The 21,613-nt window shown below is 37.4% G+C and overlaps 1 protein-coding gene across 7 annotated transcripts in view; it reads right to left on the reverse strand.

Moving 5' to 3' along the window:
* Positions 1 to 9,076: 9,076 nt before the first annotated feature.
* The window catches only part of MSRB3 (methionine sulfoxide reductase B3), a 64,603-nt gene continuing 52,066 nt past the window's right edge, over positions 9,077 to 21,613 (reverse strand). For all 7 annotated transcript variants that reach the window (XM_087723483.1, XM_087723487.1, XM_087723484.1 and 4 more), the window contains 2 exons: positions 15,131 to 15,228; positions 9,077 to 12,974 (listed from right to left, as the gene is read on the reverse strand). In XM_087723483.1, the coding sequence (XP_087579609.1) occupies positions 12,810 to 12,974; positions 15,131 to 15,228 (263 nt within the window). In that variant the 3' untranslated portion in view covers positions 9,077 to 12,809. The remainder of the gene's footprint in view (positions 12,975 to 15,130; positions 15,229 to 21,613) is intronic.

Genomic DNA, 21,613 nt, shown 5'->3' on the forward strand with positions numbered 1-21,613 from the left:
TGGTTCAAGCTGACACCAGCGACGTGGCAGTGGGGGCCGTATTGCTTCAAGCCAACAATCAAGGTAACTTACAATCCTGCGCATACATCTCTCGCAAACTGACTGACATGGAGAGACGTTGGGCCATTTGGGAGAAAGAGGTGTTTGCTGTTCGTTGGGCTTTAACCACTTGGCGCCATTTTCTAGAAGGTGCCAAACACCCGTTCGAGGTGTGGACTGACCATACAAATTTGGAAGCTTTGAGAACTCTCAGGAGACTTTCTCCTAAACAGATGTGCTGGGCTCAGCATTTCAATCGTTTTAATTTTACCCTGAAATACATTCTAGGGGGGAAAATTTTTATGGCTGATGCTTTATCCAGGCTTCCTCAGTACAACTGTTCTAAACTCAGCATGCTCCAGCCTCTCTTTCCCACGACGAGCCTCGCTGCTCCAGTTGTTACTAGGAATCAGGCACGCTCTAAAGTGGAGATGTCCCAGGACTTTCTTTCTGATCTCAAGAAAGCCCTCCCGGATGATGATTGGTTCCAGCAGCACGTGACTAAATGTATTATGAGGGACGAGTTGCCCTGGATTTGGGCAAAACTTTACGTTCCTGCGTCTCTTCGATTAATTGTTCTTCAGCGAGCTGATGATTCCCGAATGGCAGGACATTTTGGTTTCGTTCAAACGCTCCATCTCATCAAAAGACAGTTTTGGTGGCCTTCTTTGAAAAAGGACATTGAACGGTATGTTGCCAGTTGTCCCATTTGTGCTGCTGCTAAACGCCCGTCGGGGAAACCGCAAGGACTGCTCCAGGTTGTAGCTCGCCCTGTCGCCCCTTGGAAGGAGATCTCTATGGACTTCATTGTCGAATTTCCTGAGAGTCAGGGTCACACTGTTATCTGGGTTGTTACCGACTTGTTCTCCAAGCAAGTCCATTTCATCCCTTGCTCCAAAATTCCTTCTGCTAAGACTCTTGCTAAGATGTTCATCTCCCACATTTACTGCTTACATGGGGTGCCCGACCGCATCATTTCGGATAGAGATGTGCAGTTCACCTCCATATTCTGGAAGGAGTTTCTGAAGTGGATTGGCTCAGCCCAGGGCTTAAGCTCCGCCCACCACCCTCAGACTAATGGGGCTTGTGAGAGGACTAATTCTGTACTGGAACAATATTTACGTTGTTTCATCAACTACCAGCAAGATGATTGGGTGGATTTGTTGTCGCATGCGGAGGTGGCTTATAATAATTCTGTGCATAGCAGCACTGGGTTCACCCCTTTCCATGTGGTGTTTGGCCAGGACTTTGTGCCCATTCCTGAGGTTCCTCGTGAGCAGCCCCAAGTATCGTCTCTGTCCGAGTGGAGTGATCGCCTTCGTCGCATTTGGCCTTTAGTTCTCCGAACTTTGGATGCTGCGCATCATGCCCATAAGAAACAGGCTGATAAGAAGCGGACTACGCCATATGATTACAAAGTTGGTGATCAAGTTTATTTGTCCACCAGGTTTCTTCAGACTCCACAAAAGTCAAAGAAGTTGGGGCCTAAATATGTTGGCCCATTTCCCATTGTCAAGATCATCAATCCTGTTTCTGTCCGGCTGCAACTGCCTAAACACCTCAACCGGGTTTACCCGGTTTTTCATGTTAACCTCATAAAACCTGTCTGCACTTCGTCGTTGCGTCTGCCTGCTCCTCCACCTCCCTCTCCGCTTTTGATTGATGGTGAACAACATTTCGAGGTTCGTAAGATTTTGGACTCTCGTAAATGCCAGAATCGTGTCCAGTACCTGGTGGCTTGGAAGCATTTCCCCGCCTCTCACGCAGAATGGGTGGACGGGTCCCATGTTCGGGCCCCTGTTACTCCACAAGTTCTATTCTGCTTATCCTGACAAGCCCTGATTTGGCCAATTTCCTGACAAATTTTTTTTTCTCTTCTCTCTTTTCTCTCTCTCTTCTCCCTTTTTCCCCTTTTCATGTTTTGTTGTTTGTCTGTTTGTTTGTGCTTTGTCGTTTCTGCAGGTCTGACTGCCTTTTTCTGGAGGAGGGCCGGATGTCAGCCTCTGCTTTGCTACTGCTTCGGCTACCATTGAAACAGGGAGGGTATTTGGGAGGGGAATCATTGTTGTGCTGGAGGAAGTTTATAGACACTGAACTGACCACCTTACTGCGCATGTCGAGGAGGAGTGTTTCCCGCCAAGGCCAACGGTTCAGCATTCCATCCTGGTGATGCCTTTCAAAGTTATCTCACACCTGACATTTGGGTGAATTATGATTGGACTGTGCACGGGGATGCCAAGGGGAGGGGAATGAATTATACAATATATTATTCGCTTTCGCGCCTAATTAACCAGACTTAGCTTAGCTTCGCATCTGTTCATTTATAATTAGTAAAAGTACACTTGATTTCAACAAATGGAGTCCAGTGGTTTTCTTTCCTGATTATTGAATGAAGAAAGGCTGACACTGTCACTCATTTTTGCATTTAGGCATTCACAGAAAATAAAAATGGAGGCTATAGTATAGTACTTTGTTTGAAACTGTTCTCACTAACCTAGAACAAAGACAAACTGGGATAATAAGCAATCTCAAGCGGTAAATCCAAGATGAAAAGCAGAGTTATACTTTTCTTTTTGTTTTGCTTTTGTTTTTTGGCTTTTGTTTTTTTTTCCTGTGGAATGTTGCAGCTCTTCCAAGAGAGCATTACTCTGAACCATGCTCTGAATATTTGAAATGTTCCCTATAGCATTTCTTACCAATAGTTACTCATTTCTAAAGACACCGGAAGAATCATCTGAGATTAGACCAGCATTCCATTCCCTTCAGCAATTCACCAGATGCCTTAGAAAATCCATCTGAAGAATATAAATATAACAGCATCTACCCACTAGATTCTACAACTACTGACATTCAAAGTAAGGTAAGTCCTAATTATAAATAACCACAGATAACTTTGTCCTCCATAAATTTATGAAAATGTTTTAAGTTCATGACCATGTAGCACGTGGTCATTTTCTCATCTGTGGTTGTGAATGTCATAAATTTAATATATAAAATTAACTTGTTGGAATTCATTACTATAAAATTAGTAAAAGTACTTGTAGAGAATCTGACAAGATACATTACCTTTTTGCCAGTCTTCAATATTGTTCTGAATCCAAAATAATGCTGGTTTCTACTATTCTTTAAAAAGGAGAAAACTATCTATTCACTTTTGCATACTGTGAAAAATCTTTTATAATCATATCACATATACTCAACATAGTTGTCAACTCTTTCAAATTACAAACAAGAAAAGATCATGACTTTTTCTAAGTTGCTCCAAGTTTGTTCTGTACCTGTTCCAGCACTAAATCTTTTTTAAAAAGATATAGCTATTTAGATTTAACCAGTACTCCATGTATGACAGTATGATTAAAAATGCTTCTATCCTTATGGACTACAGTTTCTAAAAGTGTACAAATTGTCAGAAAAGTAAGCTAATATATAAAGAACTCAAGGGCTGGTTCCTCCATTTGGCAGAATAACCTCACAATATCAGAGGACAGGGGACATGAAGCATGTAGCAAGCTATTGAGAATGGAACTATACGCGCAAACATACAAACTATTCTGCATCCCTCAAGCTAATATGCTACTCTAAATTCTATTGCTAGTTTATAATACTCAACTACCAGTATATTTGGTTTGTTATTTTCCATTAATGGGCTAAAACTGCCTGTTTTCAACCTACCTCTGCAAAGGAGACTGGACCAGGATGGAATTGCATTTTAGTATTAACTGCATCATGCTTTTAACTTATGACTCAACTAGAGATCACCATCAAATAAATGATGTATGTAAAAGTAAAAATCATTAGCATGAAAGGAGGCTTAATTATATTGTTTTATAAAATAATAAAATGCAAAAGTAAGCACATGGCATAACTCTACATATTATTTTCCTTTCAGTTAAGCGACTCTTAGACACTCAATTATAGTTTTGACTATAAAGCAACTATTATATGTTAGCCTGAGATTTCCAGTTACTTTTCAACCCCTCAGAATTAGGTACTTGAAAACTAGATCCATCAAAATCAATATGACAATTAAATCACAGTAAGTTCAGTGGATCTGTTGTGCACCACACTGAAATTGGTTTCAAATGTATATTGATCCCAATAGTTGCCAAGACTTCAGCTGAATCACTTAAATTTCCATGCTTAATTTTGAGATTCTTTATTTCAGTGGATGACCCCATTAAAATATTCAAAGGAATAAGGGCAAGATGAGGAAATGATAGCAGAATTTCTTCACTGCCATTCTTTCATATGTATGTGACAAGTAATGTTGATTTCATATTAATTCCATAGGGGCCTTTATCTTTACTTTTTAAAAAAGTCTATTCTATCTGCTGAATAAATTATTATTCAGTAGATGCATTCAAAGATTGTTTTAGAAATATGTTTGAAATTTTCCCCACATATAGATTGGACCTGTAAGATTTAGATTTTAACTACCGTATTTTTCAGACTATAAGACGCACCGGAGTATAAGAAGCACCAAGATTTTGAAGAGGTAAATTTTTTTTAAAAAGTTTTTGCCCTCCCTCCCCCAGGAACACTAAAGGCCTCCCAAACTCTCTGCATGCCCTGTTTTTCTGCAAAGCGCTCCTGGGGGCCAGGAAGGGCAAAAATGCAATGCATGGGGGGGGGGGTGTTGGGAGGTAAAAAATGGGCCAGTTTTTCATGAAAATGGGGCGTGCAGAGAGTTTGGGAGGCCTGCAAAGTGCTCCTGGAGGCTGGGGAGGGCAAACACACCCTCATTTTTGTGGAAAACGGGTTTGTTTTCTACTCATTTGTGGCCCCCCCCAGCTCCCAGGAGCACTCTACAGGCCTCCCAAACCCTCTACACGACAATTTTTGCGAAAAATGGGATGTGCAGGGTGGGGTTTTGGGAGGCCAAAAATTAAGACGCACCAACATTTCCATCCTCTTTTAGGGGGGGGGAGGTGCATATTATACTCCAAAAAATAGTGTATATGATTTTAGCTTGAAAAATCTTGCTAACAAATCATTTATATACTGCAGCTGACAGCCCAGAGATAAATATTCAGCTAGTGGGCAGGGGGGAAAAAAACAGAACATAGTATCTACAGGGAAAGGTAAAAATGCAGCCTCAGGAGCTGAGATTGGACTGAGGAAACCAGATTATTCCATGGAGAGCAAAAGGGAGAGAAACAAACATCTCTAGCAAAACACCTTAGTGATTCTTACTGCTTTTCAAGGCCCAATGTAATTGGTGCCTCTTTAGCCCAGCTGGTGCTTGTTAACGTGAAGGCAGCTATCTCTCCCAAGATGCCTGCCCCTTAGCTTGGAGCTTAACTTGGAGCTGCTCCAGCCTTTGTTCTTTGATTTGGTGGTGTCACAGGTTGTGACTTTGGGTCAGAGAACTGAGCTGCTAGGTTTATGGGATGTGCAAAGCTCAGAACTACATCATCTTCCACTCTTTCTGAACTTGGCAGCTCCACCAAGTATTTGCTTTTAGATATCTATCCTTCTGAGCAGCTTCCAGCTGAAATATACCTCACCACAAACTTCCACTTAATGTTCTAACAGTTAGAACTGAAGATGTTTCTTGGATGAGAAGAGAGAATGTTAAAAAAAAAAAAAAAACCAAGGATGTCCTTTTGAGAAAAAGCACCTTTGTGACAATCACGACCTGGATGACTGAGAATCTCTACAGAAGGCAGAGGGAGCTAGAAATGCCAATGTCCCATAACTGTATCATCTCAACTGGAATTTCTAGTTCCAAAAAGAAACTGTAAATCACAGCAGCAACACCTTATTTTAATTTGAAATCCTTAAAATTTTATCCAATTTTTTTATAATTTCACTTTGTAGAAATTATAAAAAAATAGGATAAAATTTTCAGTTTCATTGAAATTGGTTGCTAGCTAAATAAAAATATAGTTAAATGTTTATGAATTTCCCCTCTCAAATATTACCAAATTTTTGGTTTAATCAGCCCAACACATTTTGCAGAGCAGCAGACAATGTTATGTCCATCCTAGATAAGGAAAGAAATATTGAAGGGACATTAAAATGAGGACCCAAATTGTTGGGGGCAATATGTTGACTCTGTAAATCACTTAAAGGGGGCTGTAAAGCATTGGGAAGCAATGAAGCAGTGCTATTGCTATTAATTTATTTTAGCATTTGAGGAGGAAAGTATTAGAATCCTAATTTATTCTCCACTTCCTTACAGTTACAAATAAATTGTTTAGGGAACAATATTGCTGCCCTTTTACAACACAAATCAAAACATATTCACTTGCCTAATAGTAGATGCAAAAATGCTTAGTTATTTTTACTTATTAAAATAACTTGTCCTTTAAAAAATGTTTTCCTTGAACAACTTGCAGTCACTTTAAAATGACAATAAAATATTAAATAAAAACACTGGGTAAAACTACAGAGCATATAGACATAAAGAGGTAATATAAATATAATTAGATACAGAATTCTATTGCAGAATGTTATATATTAATTATTTCAATGTTTGTCTAGTCCTAGAAAGAAAATATGCCACTGGATGTCCCTTATAAAGGAAACAATATGAAAACTGGGAATTAGTTAAGAAGGTTACACCCTTCTGTACAGTTGCTTCCAAACCTCAACAAGACAGGACAGCTGATGCCTGGCCAAGGTCCAGGGTTTGGGTTGGAATTTTCAGGAAGTGGTTTTCTTCAGATACTGAGACCCAAGTCACAAAGGATTTTTAGGTTAATGTTAGCAACTTGAATCTGGTCTGTAAGTGAACTGGGACCAACCAAAAATACTGCAGAACTGGCATAAAATGGCCATAAAGTTCCAGTTAACATAATGCTATACTGATTCAAGTCTCCAGAGCATCTTTAAAGATATACCTACATATAAGCCACTGCAGTAATCTATAAGGGCATTAATGGACAGTGATTAATGAAGTATTTGTTTATTTAGAGGAAATGTGTTAAGTCATCCATCAAAAGCAAAATATCACTCTATGGATTATGGATTAAGAAAGATGGATGCCATTTACTTGTGTCAGTTTCAATTTATTTCACAGCAAATTGAGATTCTTTGGGGAAAAGGTACCAATACTTTTGGCTGTGCCTTCAAGCACTATGGAGAATAATGCACAGCTATTTAGAAATATTTTTAAAATGAAATTTGTGATCACATTACTTTGTGTCTATATTCTAAATTATATCTGTCTCTTTAGAGGCACCTTCTTCACGTGCCAATTTTTGAGATTCCAATCCAACAAAGGAATACTACATTCTTATGCTACTTTCTTTGTTCAGTGCAGCACAACATTCAGATTATGGCCACTTTTCAGAATAGAAGGTTTTCTAAAGTATTTAAAATAAGTTTTAAATTAAATAAACATAAAATTATTTCTTCCTTGGGATTTTAAATGCCACTTTGAACTTAGTGTATATTTTAACAACCTGCCCCAAACCTAACAGACCTTTAAGTTCAAAAACCTTTCAGAATTTTATAAAATCTTGACAATATTTATCATTCATACAGGCGTAGTTCATGAATATATTAATAAATGAACATTGCATAGATTTCAAAATGTAGAACTATGAATAAAGTTGACACTATATGCTTGAATTTTTAGAAAGTATTTCAACTATTTGGTCAATAACTGTAGATATGAAAACATTTGTCCAGAATGAACAAAGCTTCTTGAAAAGCATACATACCAATAGTTGATAGTTTAATTCTTTTGCATGAACTTTTTCAAAATAACCAACATAAAATATTTCACAATGTTATTTTTGCTTTACTCTGAATAATTCTGAAGACATCCTACAAAATTTCTAAAACAAATGAAGTTGTCAGTTCAAATATATTTTTTAAGTTGGGTGCAATATGAACCCACATTATCTGTTTCTCAGAAAGTATATTCTTAGTTAATGTCTAACCTTTGAAATAGTAATTCCTTCAGCTGATTCCAGGGCAGAGGTGGTATTCAACTGCTTTGGACCTGTTTGGGCGATCCAGTAGCAGAAATTTTGAATAGCTTGGAGAACCGGCAAATACCACCCCTGGTTGGCCCTGCCTTCCCGCCCTCGTCGTTGCCTGTCCTATATTCCCTTGTTTTTTAGTTCAGCTGATTTGTGCAGCAGAGCGGATTACCACGCTTCAGCTGAGCTAAAAAACAGCTCAACTCACCAACCCTGACACCGAGGGCGGTCTTTGAGTGCTGTGTGCGAAGTGCTCTCTCATAGAACCAGTAGGAAAAGATTTGGAATCCCACCATTGTTCCAGGGATATCAAAGGATTAACCTGTAAACAATGCCAGATTTGTTTTTTGCAAATGTCCTGTAGTTGGCTTCTTATTCTTCAAAACTTGATATTCTTGCTGAAAATAATAATACTAATAATTGTTCTTTGTAATGCTAAACAAACTCTGTGGACTTAATACTAAGAAATCCTATCCTTTTGAATTCATTGAGCCTCGATGAGAAACCTGTTGCTGACAATAAGTTCCATTAAATCTGGCTAGGGTGTTTTAATTCAGCAATTTTATACAAGCCATGTTTCTCTACCAAGTCAAACATGACTGAATCTCAGCCAAACCTCTAGGATTATATAATAAAAATTAAAGCATCTGCATTTGAGAAATAATAAGTATATCTTTTAATGGTTTTTTGGCTATAGGAGCAGTATCAAATCCCATTTATGATAATTACATTGATCAATGGATGAATAGCTTTTCATCAATTTCAGTGAGAACTAAGAAACTTAATTTTGTATATCCCCCCTCCCCCAAGATAAAATTAGAGTAGTTTTGTCAATTGCTCCTCCTTTCAACTACAGCTAAAAACATGAAGTATATTCCTGGGAACATGGCATGTGCAGATAATTATATTCTATATTATCAATTTGCTTTTCTTCCTTTTAATGCATGGGTGGTGAACAATGGCCCTCTGGGAATTGAAGTCCACAATCCATAGTTTCCCAACCATTATAATGACTGCTTAATACCAGAGTGCCCCCCCTCCCCACATAGGACCTAAGATATAGACCATTCTTGAGTGAGAAATAATGAATCAAAAGCAGAGAATATAGAGAGAAATATTTATTTATAAATTAAATATATATCTGTGTTCAGCAAACATATTAAAAGGCATCTTCACTGAATAAAACCTAATGTTTTAAAAGCAAAAAACTAGTTCTGATGGCAAGTTCCAAATATACTAAAATAATCACTTTCTTTTTTTTTCAATATCTGTATAAACTCTTATATAATATAGATCAGAGCTGTCAAACTCCCAGCCTGTGGGCCGAATGTGTCAGGTGCTGGTCACACCCACACCTGGTTTAGCCAAGGGGGAAAAAGTCCTGATATGTCACGTGACGCCGCCGTGACATGAGTTTGACACCCCTGATATAGACTGAAACATGTGCATTCAGTAGTATCAGTCACACAATACAAAATATCCAGGAGACACCAACAGATTCCCCAGTCACATATTGCGCTCAATCCAAGGTATAGCAAAGCCATAAACAAAGTGATATTTTGGGCTCTGTAGTATTGTAAGTGTTACGCTCACATTATTTCTAACACATATTATTAATGGAAAACAATCTATACCCAGGGCTTCTGTTTATTAATGAAGTTATACTCTTATAGCATACCAATATGTGGCCATACTGATTCAATTCACTGCATTTCATAAACTGTAAATATAAATTAACTTATGAAAAGCTTACATTATTGCTTATTAGAGTCTGAGGAATACATTCCTTTAAGAAGACAGAAATAGGTTGAAAGTGAAACATTAACTGAAAGTTATCTCAAAAATCAATGCCCCATATTTTCACTGATGTTACAAATCAGTGATTTCATTTCAGAAAATATAATTGGAGAAAATTAACTAGTAATAAAAATACAATCTCTTGGCAAATGGCAAAGATTCACCCAACAAATGAGAAAGCAATCACATGCCTTAGAATAATGCTATAAAATAACTCTTATGTATATGGTTGCATTCCTAAATCCTATATCAATCTATAATTCAATTTTTGTTGTTAAGAGGCATGAGGCTAATAGATAGCAATTTTAACTATTTGTGTGCCTGATACAGGTGATCTGTTTGATACAGATAATGAATTATAGTAAAAATATCTTAAATAGTAGGATAATGTTATACTTCGCAAAATGCTGCTATTCTCAAGCATGACAGTTAATTTTCACAGCAATCACACCAATTTCCTTGCAACATGAAGTAGAAAGTAGGAATATCATTGCAAGAGATTTCTGTCCTACATATACTAAAATCTGAGACTAATTCACAAATTATATGTTCATCACAGCTGAAGGACAAAATGTTTTCTTGCCAATACAAGGACTGAGATTGACTGTACTGACTTTTTAGTTGTTTTTTTAATCAACAGTGAGGACAGTGTCATGTTCCCACCCCACTTTGGGAGACCCAGGATAGGTCCTATGGCAAACCCAATGGTTAGGGTTAGGGCCACACTTCATACTCAGCATTTCCTCTGTAAGACAAACTTGCTCACTCTTAACAGAACCAGGCATCTCACATCAAAACTTTACCACAGACCACCAACTTTCACTGGGTATGGCTACTCATTGCTATGGTTTTTATTGTTTATGAAAAAGTATTGTCTCTTTATTCTAATGCAAGTGGACATGACACAAGGATAGTGGATCTTCATATAGAAGTTGAAAAGGAGCAACAGAATACAGCCTAAGTGATTATCTCCCAAATAGTAATAAAAAGGTAATGTAGGCATAGCAATCTGATGCTTACAATAGGACTTTCCTATCTACACACTGTCGCTGTTAAGGGAAATTTCAGGAAGATTTGTACCATTTAATGAGGTATTAACTTTCCCAGGACAATGCTAATTGGTAAGGCAATACATGTTTTTTAATTTGCATAGGATCACAAAATAAAATAATCTTCCTCATGTTTGCAGACTATTCTATGATTCCTCTTTTGACTTTTTGAGGAGATAAATACATTTTGAGGATTGAGGATTTTTAAAACTGTCATTACAAGTGTGAGGAAACTGGTCTATGATTACCAGTCTTCATCCATAGCTTTTAAAAGTGTATTGTGACTACTCTGGCCTCTTAAGATGTTCCAAAGGAAAGCCACCTGCTACATAAAGGAGTAAATTTACTATCTTTTCTAGGCTGTTTGATATAAATGTGATCTTATTTAATTTTTTAAAAAAAATAGTATTTATCTAACTGAAGACTGGGATGTATGGTTGCCATTTATGTAGTTGTATACTTTGCAGAAATCCAAGACAAAATTGGGTTGATTATACTAAATTATACAGCCTCATTTATGGAGTGGTACAAGAATTACAGCCAGTTAGTTGACTACATGTAGTCCTCAAGTTACGAATATAATGGAGCCTTCCCATTCCATTTATAACCCGAGGATTAGTGGGAGTTAATCTTATACCTTGAATGGGTATAGCTCACTCACTCCTTTTGCCCACGCATTCACTAATCAGATGCGTGGTTCGTTAAGTGCACATGAGATATTTCAGGGTGGGAAATGGGGGGAGGCCTAGTGATGGAACAGGCCACCTGTTTAAGACCACCCAAGGCCTTCCCGACCAACTGAAATATCTCATGATCCCCACAATTGCTTTTCCTCCCACCCAACCTGCCACGCTGGGTCACTTACTATGCGAAGATCTAGCAAGCTGTCTCCTCTCCAGCCTGCCACGCCCTTCTGAAACTCCATTTTGGCATGTGCAGGCCTTGTCCGGAATTTTACAGCCCAAAGGAGCTTCATTTTGGGCTGGAAAGTGCTGGACGAGGCCTGCACACACCAAAAGGGAGCTGCGAAGCTCCATTTTGGGTTGCAAAGGCTTTTTGCAAGGATGGTAAAAGTCTTTGCAAATGGAGGGAAAGTTTTGATATTTCAGGCCTTCCCTCGGTTTGCAAGGCCTTTTTCTGAAGATCTCATCCAGGCCTTCGTTTTCAGAGAACAGAGGTCTAAAGTATTGTGACACCACGATAGATCAATAGCATGAGATCTCACAATACTGATCTCACATGATCTTGCAGTACTTTAGGCCTAAACAAATGTATTTCAAATACATACAGTTTGATTGCAATTTGTACAAAGTGAATATGTTTATCTATAATTCAAATGGAAGAGTCATATTTTTAGCATATTTCTGCGTACTCACCAAGGGCCTGAAGTGCCAAAACAGACCAAGAAAGTGAAGGGTCTCTAGATCTTCGCAAGGTGATTATCCACAGGCCTAGTGCCTTTGAAGACTGGGTGGGGGGAGGAAAATAGGCAGGGTGAATGTTGCAGAGCCTCTGTGGTCATTCATAAGGGCTGCCATGAAGCTGCACTTTAGTAGTTTCAGGACTTGTTCATAAACACTAGGGGAGCGCTTATTGCGTATGTTTGCTAAGGGAACGCTCGTAACCATGTATATGTGCAAATCAAAACAAAATCATCTAAGTAGCATTAGAAAACTGTTTTCTTACTATGGTTGTGTACTGAATGAAAAGAATGAAAAATATGAAAGAATATAATTCAGACTTATCATAAGAAAAATGCAAGTAATCAACACCATAGTGTCAAAAGACAATTTGTTATGAGATCAAAGCACAGAAGTTGTGAAATAGTTATGCCGGGTTATATAAGAAAAGAAATTAGCATCTCATTTTGATCAGGGAAAAAGCTGTATACATTTTTGTATATTTTAAAAATAGTATGTAAGCTAGAAAACCATTTAGAAATATTCTTTCCATGTCATCTAGGAAAACAATGTTAAGCAACAGATTCCCATTACAACTCTGTCTTGTCTGGTTGTGCAGATGTAGAACTAGCATTGTCTTCTCCAGCATGATTCTTGTCTACAGGCTCAAAAGCTAACGAAGCTGAATTTATGCAATATCGTTTTCCAGTTGGACGTGGCCCATCATCAAATATATGGCCAAGATGAGCACCACACTAAAAGAAAATAACATTATTTGTGTTTATTTTTAAATATAGAAAATATAGTGGGAAAACGTAAGGTACATGTATTGTTGTTTGAAAGTTAACATACATGAGCTTTATTTTTAAATTTGTTAAACTGGATTTAATTTAATCTGGGGATTTAAAATGATGGCCTTCAGTCATTATTCCTTTTTATTTAGTCCTTTCAGAAACTTACTCTAAAGAAATGTATTTCAAATACATACAGTTTGATTGCAATTTGTACAAAGTGAATATGTTTATCTATAATTCAAATGGAAGAGTCATATTTTTAGCAATACAAATGAAAGAGATTAATGTAATAATGTAAGATGTACAGTTAGTTTAAGATTGCCATATTGTTCTTTTCTGTCCTCTTCAAATGAAATTAATTCTGAAGAGGATGTTTAACTACAGTAAGTAAACACTACAACAATGTAACATTATAATATTCAAAAGTGTTTCCGGTAGATGACTTACTAACTCTACAAAGAGGTCCCGCAAAAGCTAAAATAGCTGCTTGAACAAGAAGTGCAGGATTATTCCATAGAATTCTGTCAGGATTCAGGATATCATTTCTGAAGAAGGTCCCTGAGTACTCAAAACTTCCAAGATAATTTTTATACAGAAAAAATTATAAATAGTATATTCTTTTGTGGCAAAATAGTTCATTCTTATCACTTTACAATTAAAGAACTGTACGGTACCCAAATAAAGGTAGTTTTGAGACACATTAATATGTTCATAGTTCATTTAAACCTTTATAGTTCCCAGCTAGGAATAGCCGCTCCAAAGACACACCTATGTTGTCTAGCAAATTTATTTTATATCAAGACCACATTTTCACTTTAGCTATATTGGATTTCTATTTCCCCCTGGAAACTAACATAAATTATGCAAAATATATTTATTATCTATGCTTTTAAAAGAATACTTGATTTTATATCTACTAATCTGCTACTTTATGATTTACTCTCCTGTTAAATACCCTATTATAATAATGTACTATTATTATATACCATTGCAAGCTACCTTCTGATTGCTTTGGAATGAAAAGCAGAAAAACAAATCCCAGAAACAGGAATATATGAAAGTGGTTAATTGTCTACATACACACAAGTAATTTAACTGAAGGGTTTAAGTCGAAGAAAAAGATAAATACAATTATGCTTTTACATCAAAGCTTCCCATGTAGATTTTTTCCTATAGAGTGCAGCTCTACTAGCACTGAAACAATTTTATGATTTGTTTATGATGATTGCCAGTATGAAAACTCTGGAAAAAAAGTGAAAATAAGTGTGTAATATGTAAGCTCGCTTCTTAGCTTGTTCAAATGATTACTTTAATATCAATTTTTAAGTAATTCTAGCACACCGATATAGAAAACGTATAATAAAACCAAGATCAAACTTAAATTTCAATTGAAACTAGTTCAACTGCAGTAAAAAAGCTGAGTTAGAATTTTTATTCACCATTGCATTTGCCTTTCTAAATACTTCTACTTATGACTTTCAGTCAAATTTCTTTTGTGTTCTTTTATAATTGACCATATCTTCCTGTTTCTGGGATTTGTTATTTTGCTCAATAACCTTTTCTCCCTGATAAGTCTGGGTTGTGCCATTAATACTATGGAAGACAGATGATAGTAACAGTCAAAAGGAATTAGAATGAGGCATATAATGTAAAACAGTATTTAACATAATCACTCAAGTATTTTGGCAGAAGAAACTTGAAGATAAGGAGAAGATACATGAAGATACATAAGAATAACTCCTGGATTTCTGTTAGTACTGCTCCTCAACTATTCGTAATGATGAAAGTAACACCCATTATCCACATTTTGCATTTAGATTTAAGAGAGCAGAGGTCAGAAGGGAACCTCAAAAGGATGTTTGCCTGAAGGACAATTTCTAAGCCTTCTGATTTAGGTCACTTCTGTACACACTGTTAAATAAAGTTTAACCTAGATAACAATATAGATTCTCATTAGACTTTAACTTTTTATATCTACCAGCTGTCATGCTTATGACCAAGCAGACAATGGTTAATTTTGGGATAACTAAGTCTTTCTATGTGAATGGATGAACTAGAGCTGCTACAAAAATTTTTTTTTAACATTAGATCGGCTTTTTTGTTGTTTTTAAACTGACCTCAGTGCAGCTTGTCTCAACCCTGTGCATCCCAAATGAGAAGTCATCAGTACATGTAATTGTGTCAGAGTTGATTACATCATAGAATGAAGGCCAACCTGAAAAATAAAAAGGGAGAAGAAATTAATCAGGAATGATTTGAGGGTTAAATAAACTTCTGACAGTTTTAATCACAAATGTTATTCTCAGGCATTTGCTATACACTGAAGGAGCACATTGAATAGGCAAGGCAACGCAGTAAGTTTTCATATTGTGCAATACTGTACTATTTTATAATCCTATATAGTCTTAAAATGTGTGAACCCTCTGGAGAATTATATTCATTTATAACTGTCATTTTAAAATCTCCACTTTTGAAGAATCTAAACAAGAAACCAAAAGTTAACAGGCCTCCAAAACATAGGCATTCTTATCAAAGTGAGAGAAAAGGGTTTTCTCAAGCACTCCATTAAATTTCCATCACCTTCTACTTTTAAAAACAAGATTTCTGGTATAGCATATACACAAGCATGTGCTCTTATTCATGCACATGAGGGATGACTAGAAACGCATGTCATTCTGGCATGTTTTATATGGGAAAATGTCAAGGACCAACATTTTTCTAATGAGCTAATTAGGAACAGTTGTTTTTCTTTTTTCAAAAAAATTAAAAACATTATATCAATTAACTGCAAGTTTTATATGAACTGGGTTTATACAATACAGCCAAAAAGACAGTGTAAATAACATGCTTCATATCTTCCACTCACCTTCACCATTTTTTTCTATGAAGATTCTCATGGGAAAGTTAGTATAACTCCTATACAAAAACTAATGGAAACACTGCATTCCTACTCAGTCATGTAAAACTAATGATTTAAAATTACAGCCTAAAATGTATCCTACAAAGTATATCAGATGAGGAGATATAGAATTCTATAAAATCACTGAAGACGAAGACCAAAATGACACATTTGTCAGGTTGTGGACAGCTGCACCATAGATGTCTCCATTCCTGCCAACTCAATGGAAAAGAGCCAGGGAAAAGCAATTCTAGATTTCTCAGGAGGAACAGGGTCCCCATTAATTGCTTCTGGATTGAGCCTTTTATCTATTGTTAAAACAGACAATAGTGTTTGGAAGAAAAATGGCCTTATCATGTAAACAGGTTGAAACTTGTTCAATATTGAAAAAAAATTCTGAAAAGTCTATTATACATAAGTGACTAACAAGTATGAATACATTGAGAAAATACCCTTCTTATGAGAAAAATTACATTGCAGAAATGCTTCAAATTAGTTTCTTTCCAGTTTTGATATTAATAATAAATTACACACTGTAACAGATTTTTCCATTTGGATTCTGCCGAAAGCCTTTAAAAATTTACTATCCCATCATACGCTTTGAAGTCAGCTGAAAACTCATAAAAAAGATAGTCTCCTTCCAGTCAATCTTAGCTCTTGGTAACTGTATAAATATTTCTAGGTAGCTTTCTGGTCAATAACACGGGTTTTCCTTTTTTATGTATGTTGGTGTGTGCATTTCTATTTCTATTAATTATTACAAATTAATAAATTACAATAGTGTAGAAAGTGTTGCAATAGTCCAACCATGACATGTTCAAGGGTTGAGAGACAGAGCGCAGGGTATCCCAATTCAGGAAAGGGTACCACTGGCACACAACATGAAGTTGCACAAAGGCACTCTCAGTCGCAACTGCCACCTGCTTATCAATCAGATATCGCGAGTCTAGGAGAACCCCTAAGTTGCACACTGGATCTGTTTGGAGTTGTGTAACCTATCCAGAATTAGAGGAGCTTGCTATGGTTCAGTCGAAACTTGTTGCCCCACATCCAGACTCCAACAGCTTCCAGGCAGTAAAAAGCTTCATTTGGATCACCAGGGGTGGAAATATAGAGTTGAGTATATTATATACATACTGATGATACTTCAACCCATGATGATGAATGATCTCACCCAGTCACTTCATGTAGATGTTAAAAAGGAGAGAAAAGTACCAAGCCCTGCGGTACAACAAAATAAATGGCTGTGGATTTCTATTAGAAATTCTATTAAAAACAGTTTGCCTGGATTGTTAGTTCTTTTTTTTAATTAAACTTGTTTTAAAATATAGTTATCAGGGACTTGAAAAAGGAAGATTATATATATATATATATATATATATATATATATATATATATATATATATATATATATATATATGTGTGTGTGTGTGTGTGTGTGTGTGTGTGTGTGTGTGTGTGTGTGTGTGTGTGTATGTATATGTATATATGTATATATGTGTGTGTGTATGTGTGTGTATGTATGTGTATGTGTGTGTATATATATATATATATATATATATATATATATATATATATATATATATATATATATATATATATATATATATATATATATATATATATATATATTTACAACCCCTGGTAAGCCCAATTATGGGAGGAAGCTAACTGATTCCATCATCTGTCAATCGGCTCGTCACAAGAGTCCATCACGACAGAAACCCAATATTTTTACTGTTGCCTTTGTTATATTTGTGGGTTTTTTTTATTTGTGCTGATAAATAAATAAAGGGAGACTAGTATAGATCTATTTCAAGCTATTTAGCTCTCATCAGCTAGCCATATCCTTACTGGGATTTGAACCTGGGCTATATTACATACTAGGCAGACTTCTTAGCCATTAGGCCACAGGCTCTTATCCGTTATCAGTGAAGCCAGGGTGAAAGGTATCTATTACATTTTTACATTTTAGCCCCATAATTGGGGCTTACCAGGGGTTGTAAAAATGTATATATACACTTAAAGTCACAACCCCTGGTATGCCCAAGTATGGGAGGAAGGTCACACTTCCACTCTCTGTCATCTCTGGTTAACTCCCTGCCTGGGAGGCAATAGAGCACAGGTTCGAATCCCAGTAAGGATATGGCTAGCTGATGAGAGCTAAATAGCTTGAAATAGATCTATACTAGTCTTCCTTTATTTATTTATCAGCATAAATATAACAAATGTAACAAAAAAGGCAACAGTAAAAATATTGGGTTTCTGTCTGGATGGACTCTTGTGACGAGCCTAATGACAGAGAGTGGAAGTGTGACCTTCCTCCCACACTTGGGCATACCAGGGGTTGTGACTTTAAGTATATACCTCCCACCCTGGCTGGCTGATAAAAGGAGTCGTTCTCTGTAGCTCAAATGGTTAACTCCCTGCCTGGGAGGCAATAGAGCACAGGTTCGAATCCCAGTAAGGATATGGCTAGCTGATGAGAGCTAAATAGCTTGAAATAGATCTATACTAGTCTTCCTTTATTTATTTATCAGCATAAATATAACAAATGTAACAAAAAAGGCAACAGTAAAAATATTGGGTTTCTGTCTGGATGGACTCTTGTGACGAGCCTAATGACAGAGAGTGGAAGTGTGACCTTCCTCCCACACTTGGGCATACCAGGGGTTGTGACTTTAAGTATATACCTCCCACCCTGGCTGGCTGATAAAAGGAGTCGTTCTCTGTAGCTCAAATGGTTAACTCCCTGCCTGGGAGGCAATAGAGCACAGGTTCGAATCCCAGTAAGGATATGGCTAGCTGATGAGAGCTAAATAGCTTGAAATAGATCTATACTAGTCTTCCTTTATTTATTTATCAGCATAAATATAACAAATGTAACAAAAAAGGCAACAGTAAAAATATTGGGTTTCTGTCTGGATGGACTCTTGTGACGAGCCTAATGACAGAGAGTGGAAGTGTGACCTTCCTCCCACACTTGGGCATACCAGGGGTTGTGACTTTAAGTATATACCTCCCACCCTGGCTGGCTGATAAAAGGAGTCGTTCTCTGTAGCTCAAATGGTTAACTCCCTGCCTGGGAGGCAATAGAGCACAGGTTCGAATCCCAGTAAGGATATGGCTAGCTGATGAGAGCTAAATAGCTTGAAATAGATCTATACTAGTCTTCTTTATTTATTTATCAGCATAAATATAACAAATGTAACAAAAAAGGCAACAGTAAAAATATTGGGTTTCTGTCTGGATGGACTCTTGTGACGAGCCTAATGACAGAGAGTGGAAGTGTGACCTTCCTCCCACACTTGGGCATACCAGGGGTTGTGACTTTAAGTATATACCTCCCACCCTGGCTGGCTGATAAAAGGAGTCGTTCTCTGTAGCTCAAATGGTTAACTCCCTGCCTGGGAGGCAATAGAGCACAGGTTCGAATCCCAGTAAGGATATGGCTAGCTGATGAGAGCTAAATAGCTTGAAATAGATCTATACTAGTCTTCCTTTATTTATTTATCAGCATAAATATAACAAATGTAACAAAAAAGGCAACAGTAAAAATATTGGGTTTCTGTCTGGATGGACTCTTGTGACGAGCCTAATGACAGAGAGTGGAAGTGTGACCTTCCTCCCACACTTGGGCATACCAGGGGTTGTGACTTTAAGTATATACCTCCCACCCTGGCTGGCTGATAAAAGGAGTCGTTCTCTGTAGCTCAAATGGTTAACTCCCTGCCTGGGAGGCAATAGAGCACAGGTTCGAATCCCAGTAAGGATATGGCTAGCTGATGAGAGCTAAATAGCTTGAAATAGATCTATACTAGTCTTCCTTTATTTATTTATCAGCATAAATATAACAAATGTAACAAAAAAGGCAACAGTAAAAATATTGGGTTTCTGTCTGGATGGACTCTTGTGACGAGCCTAATGACAGAGAGTGGAAGTGTGACCTTCCTCCCACACTTGGGCATACCAGGGGTTGTGACTTTAAGTATATACCTCCCACCCTGGCTGGCTGATAAAAGGAGTCGTTCTCTGTAGCTCAAATGGTTAACTCCCTGCCTGGGAGGCAATAGAGCACAGGTTCGAATCCCAGTAAGGATATGGCTAGCTGATGAGAGCTAAATAGCTTGAAATAGATCTATACTAGTCTTCTTTATTTATTTATCAGCATAAATATAACAAATGTAACAAAAAAGGCAACAGTAAAAATATTGGGTTTCTGTCTGGATGGACTCTTGTGACGAGCCTAATGACAGAGAGTGGAAGTGTGACCTTCCTCCCACACTTGGGCATACCAGGGGTTGTGACTTTAAGTATATACCTCCCACCCTGGCTGGCTGATAAAAGGAGTCGTTCTCTGTAGCTCAAATGGTTAACTCCCTGCCTGGGAGGCAATAGAGCACAGGTTCGAATCCCAGTAAGGATATGGCTAGCTGATGAGAGCTAAATAGCTTGAAATAGATCTATACTAGTCTTCCTTTATTTATTTATCAGCATAAATATAACAAATGTAACAAAAAAGGCAACAGTAAAAATATTGGGTTTCTGTCTGGATGGACTCTTGTGACGAGCCTAATGACAGAGAGTGGAAGTGTGACCTTCCTCCCACACTTGGGCATACCAGGGGTTGTGACTTTAAGTATATACCTCCCACCCTGGCTGGCTGATAAAAGGAGTCGTTCTCTGTAGCTCAAATGGTTAACTCCCTGCCTGGGAGGCAATAGAGCACAGGTTCGAATCCCAGTAAGGATATGGCTAGCTGATGAGAGCTAAATAGCTTGAAATAGATCTATACTAGTCTTCCTTTATTTATTTATCAGCATAAATATAACAAATGTAACAAAAAAGGCAACAGTAAAAATATTGGGTTTCTGTCTGGATGGACTCTTGTGACGAGCCTAATGACAGAGAGTGGAAGTGTGACCTTCCTCCCACACTTGGGCATACCAGGGGTTGTGACTTTAAGTATATACCTCCCACCCTGGCTGGCTGATAAAAGGAGTCGTTCTCTGTAGCTCAAATGGTTAACTCCCTGCCTGGGAGGCAATAGAGCACAGGTTCGAATCCCAGTAAGGATATGGCTAGCTGATGAGAGCTAAATAGCTTGAAATAGATCTATACTAGTCTTCCTTTATTTATTTATCAGCATAAATATAACAAATGTAACAAAAAAGGCAACAGTAAAAATATTGGGTTTCTGTCTGGATGGACTCTTGTGACGAGCCTAATGACAGAGAGTGGAAGTGTGACCTTCCTCCCACACTTGGGCATACCAGGGGTTGTGACTTTAAGTATATATATATATATATATAGGAAGTGCCATTTAAAAATGTTTCAGATAGTTTTTTGAATTTACTAGCGACCTAGTACCCATATTTTTCCTCAAAAAAGAGGCTGAAAATCTGGATGCGTCTTATACATTGAATACAGCATTTTTTGCCACCTAAAGCCTCGCCCTCTTCACCAAAATGGCTGTGCATAGCCTTATGGAGGCTTTCAGAGAGCTCCTAGCGGCTGGGGAGGGCAGAAATGAGAAAAAAAGCGGGCCATTTTTTGCTCAATTCCCCTCCCCAGCCCCAGAAGCACTCTGTAAGCCTCCCTAAGGCTATGCATGCCTTTTGGGGGGGAAATGAGCCCGTTTTTGCAAAAAACGGGCCGTTTTGGGGAGGTTTGCAGAGTGCAAAAACTTTTTTTTTCCTTT

The sequence above is a fragment of the Thamnophis sirtalis genome, unplaced genomic scaffold (assembly GCF_051295495.1).
Source record: "Thamnophis sirtalis isolate CommonGarterSnake01/CBP01778 unplaced genomic scaffold, rThaSir2_p1.2 scaffold_9, whole genome shotgun sequence".
Lineage (NCBI taxonomy): Eukaryota > Metazoa > Chordata > Lepidosauria > Squamata > Natricidae > Thamnophis > Thamnophis sirtalis.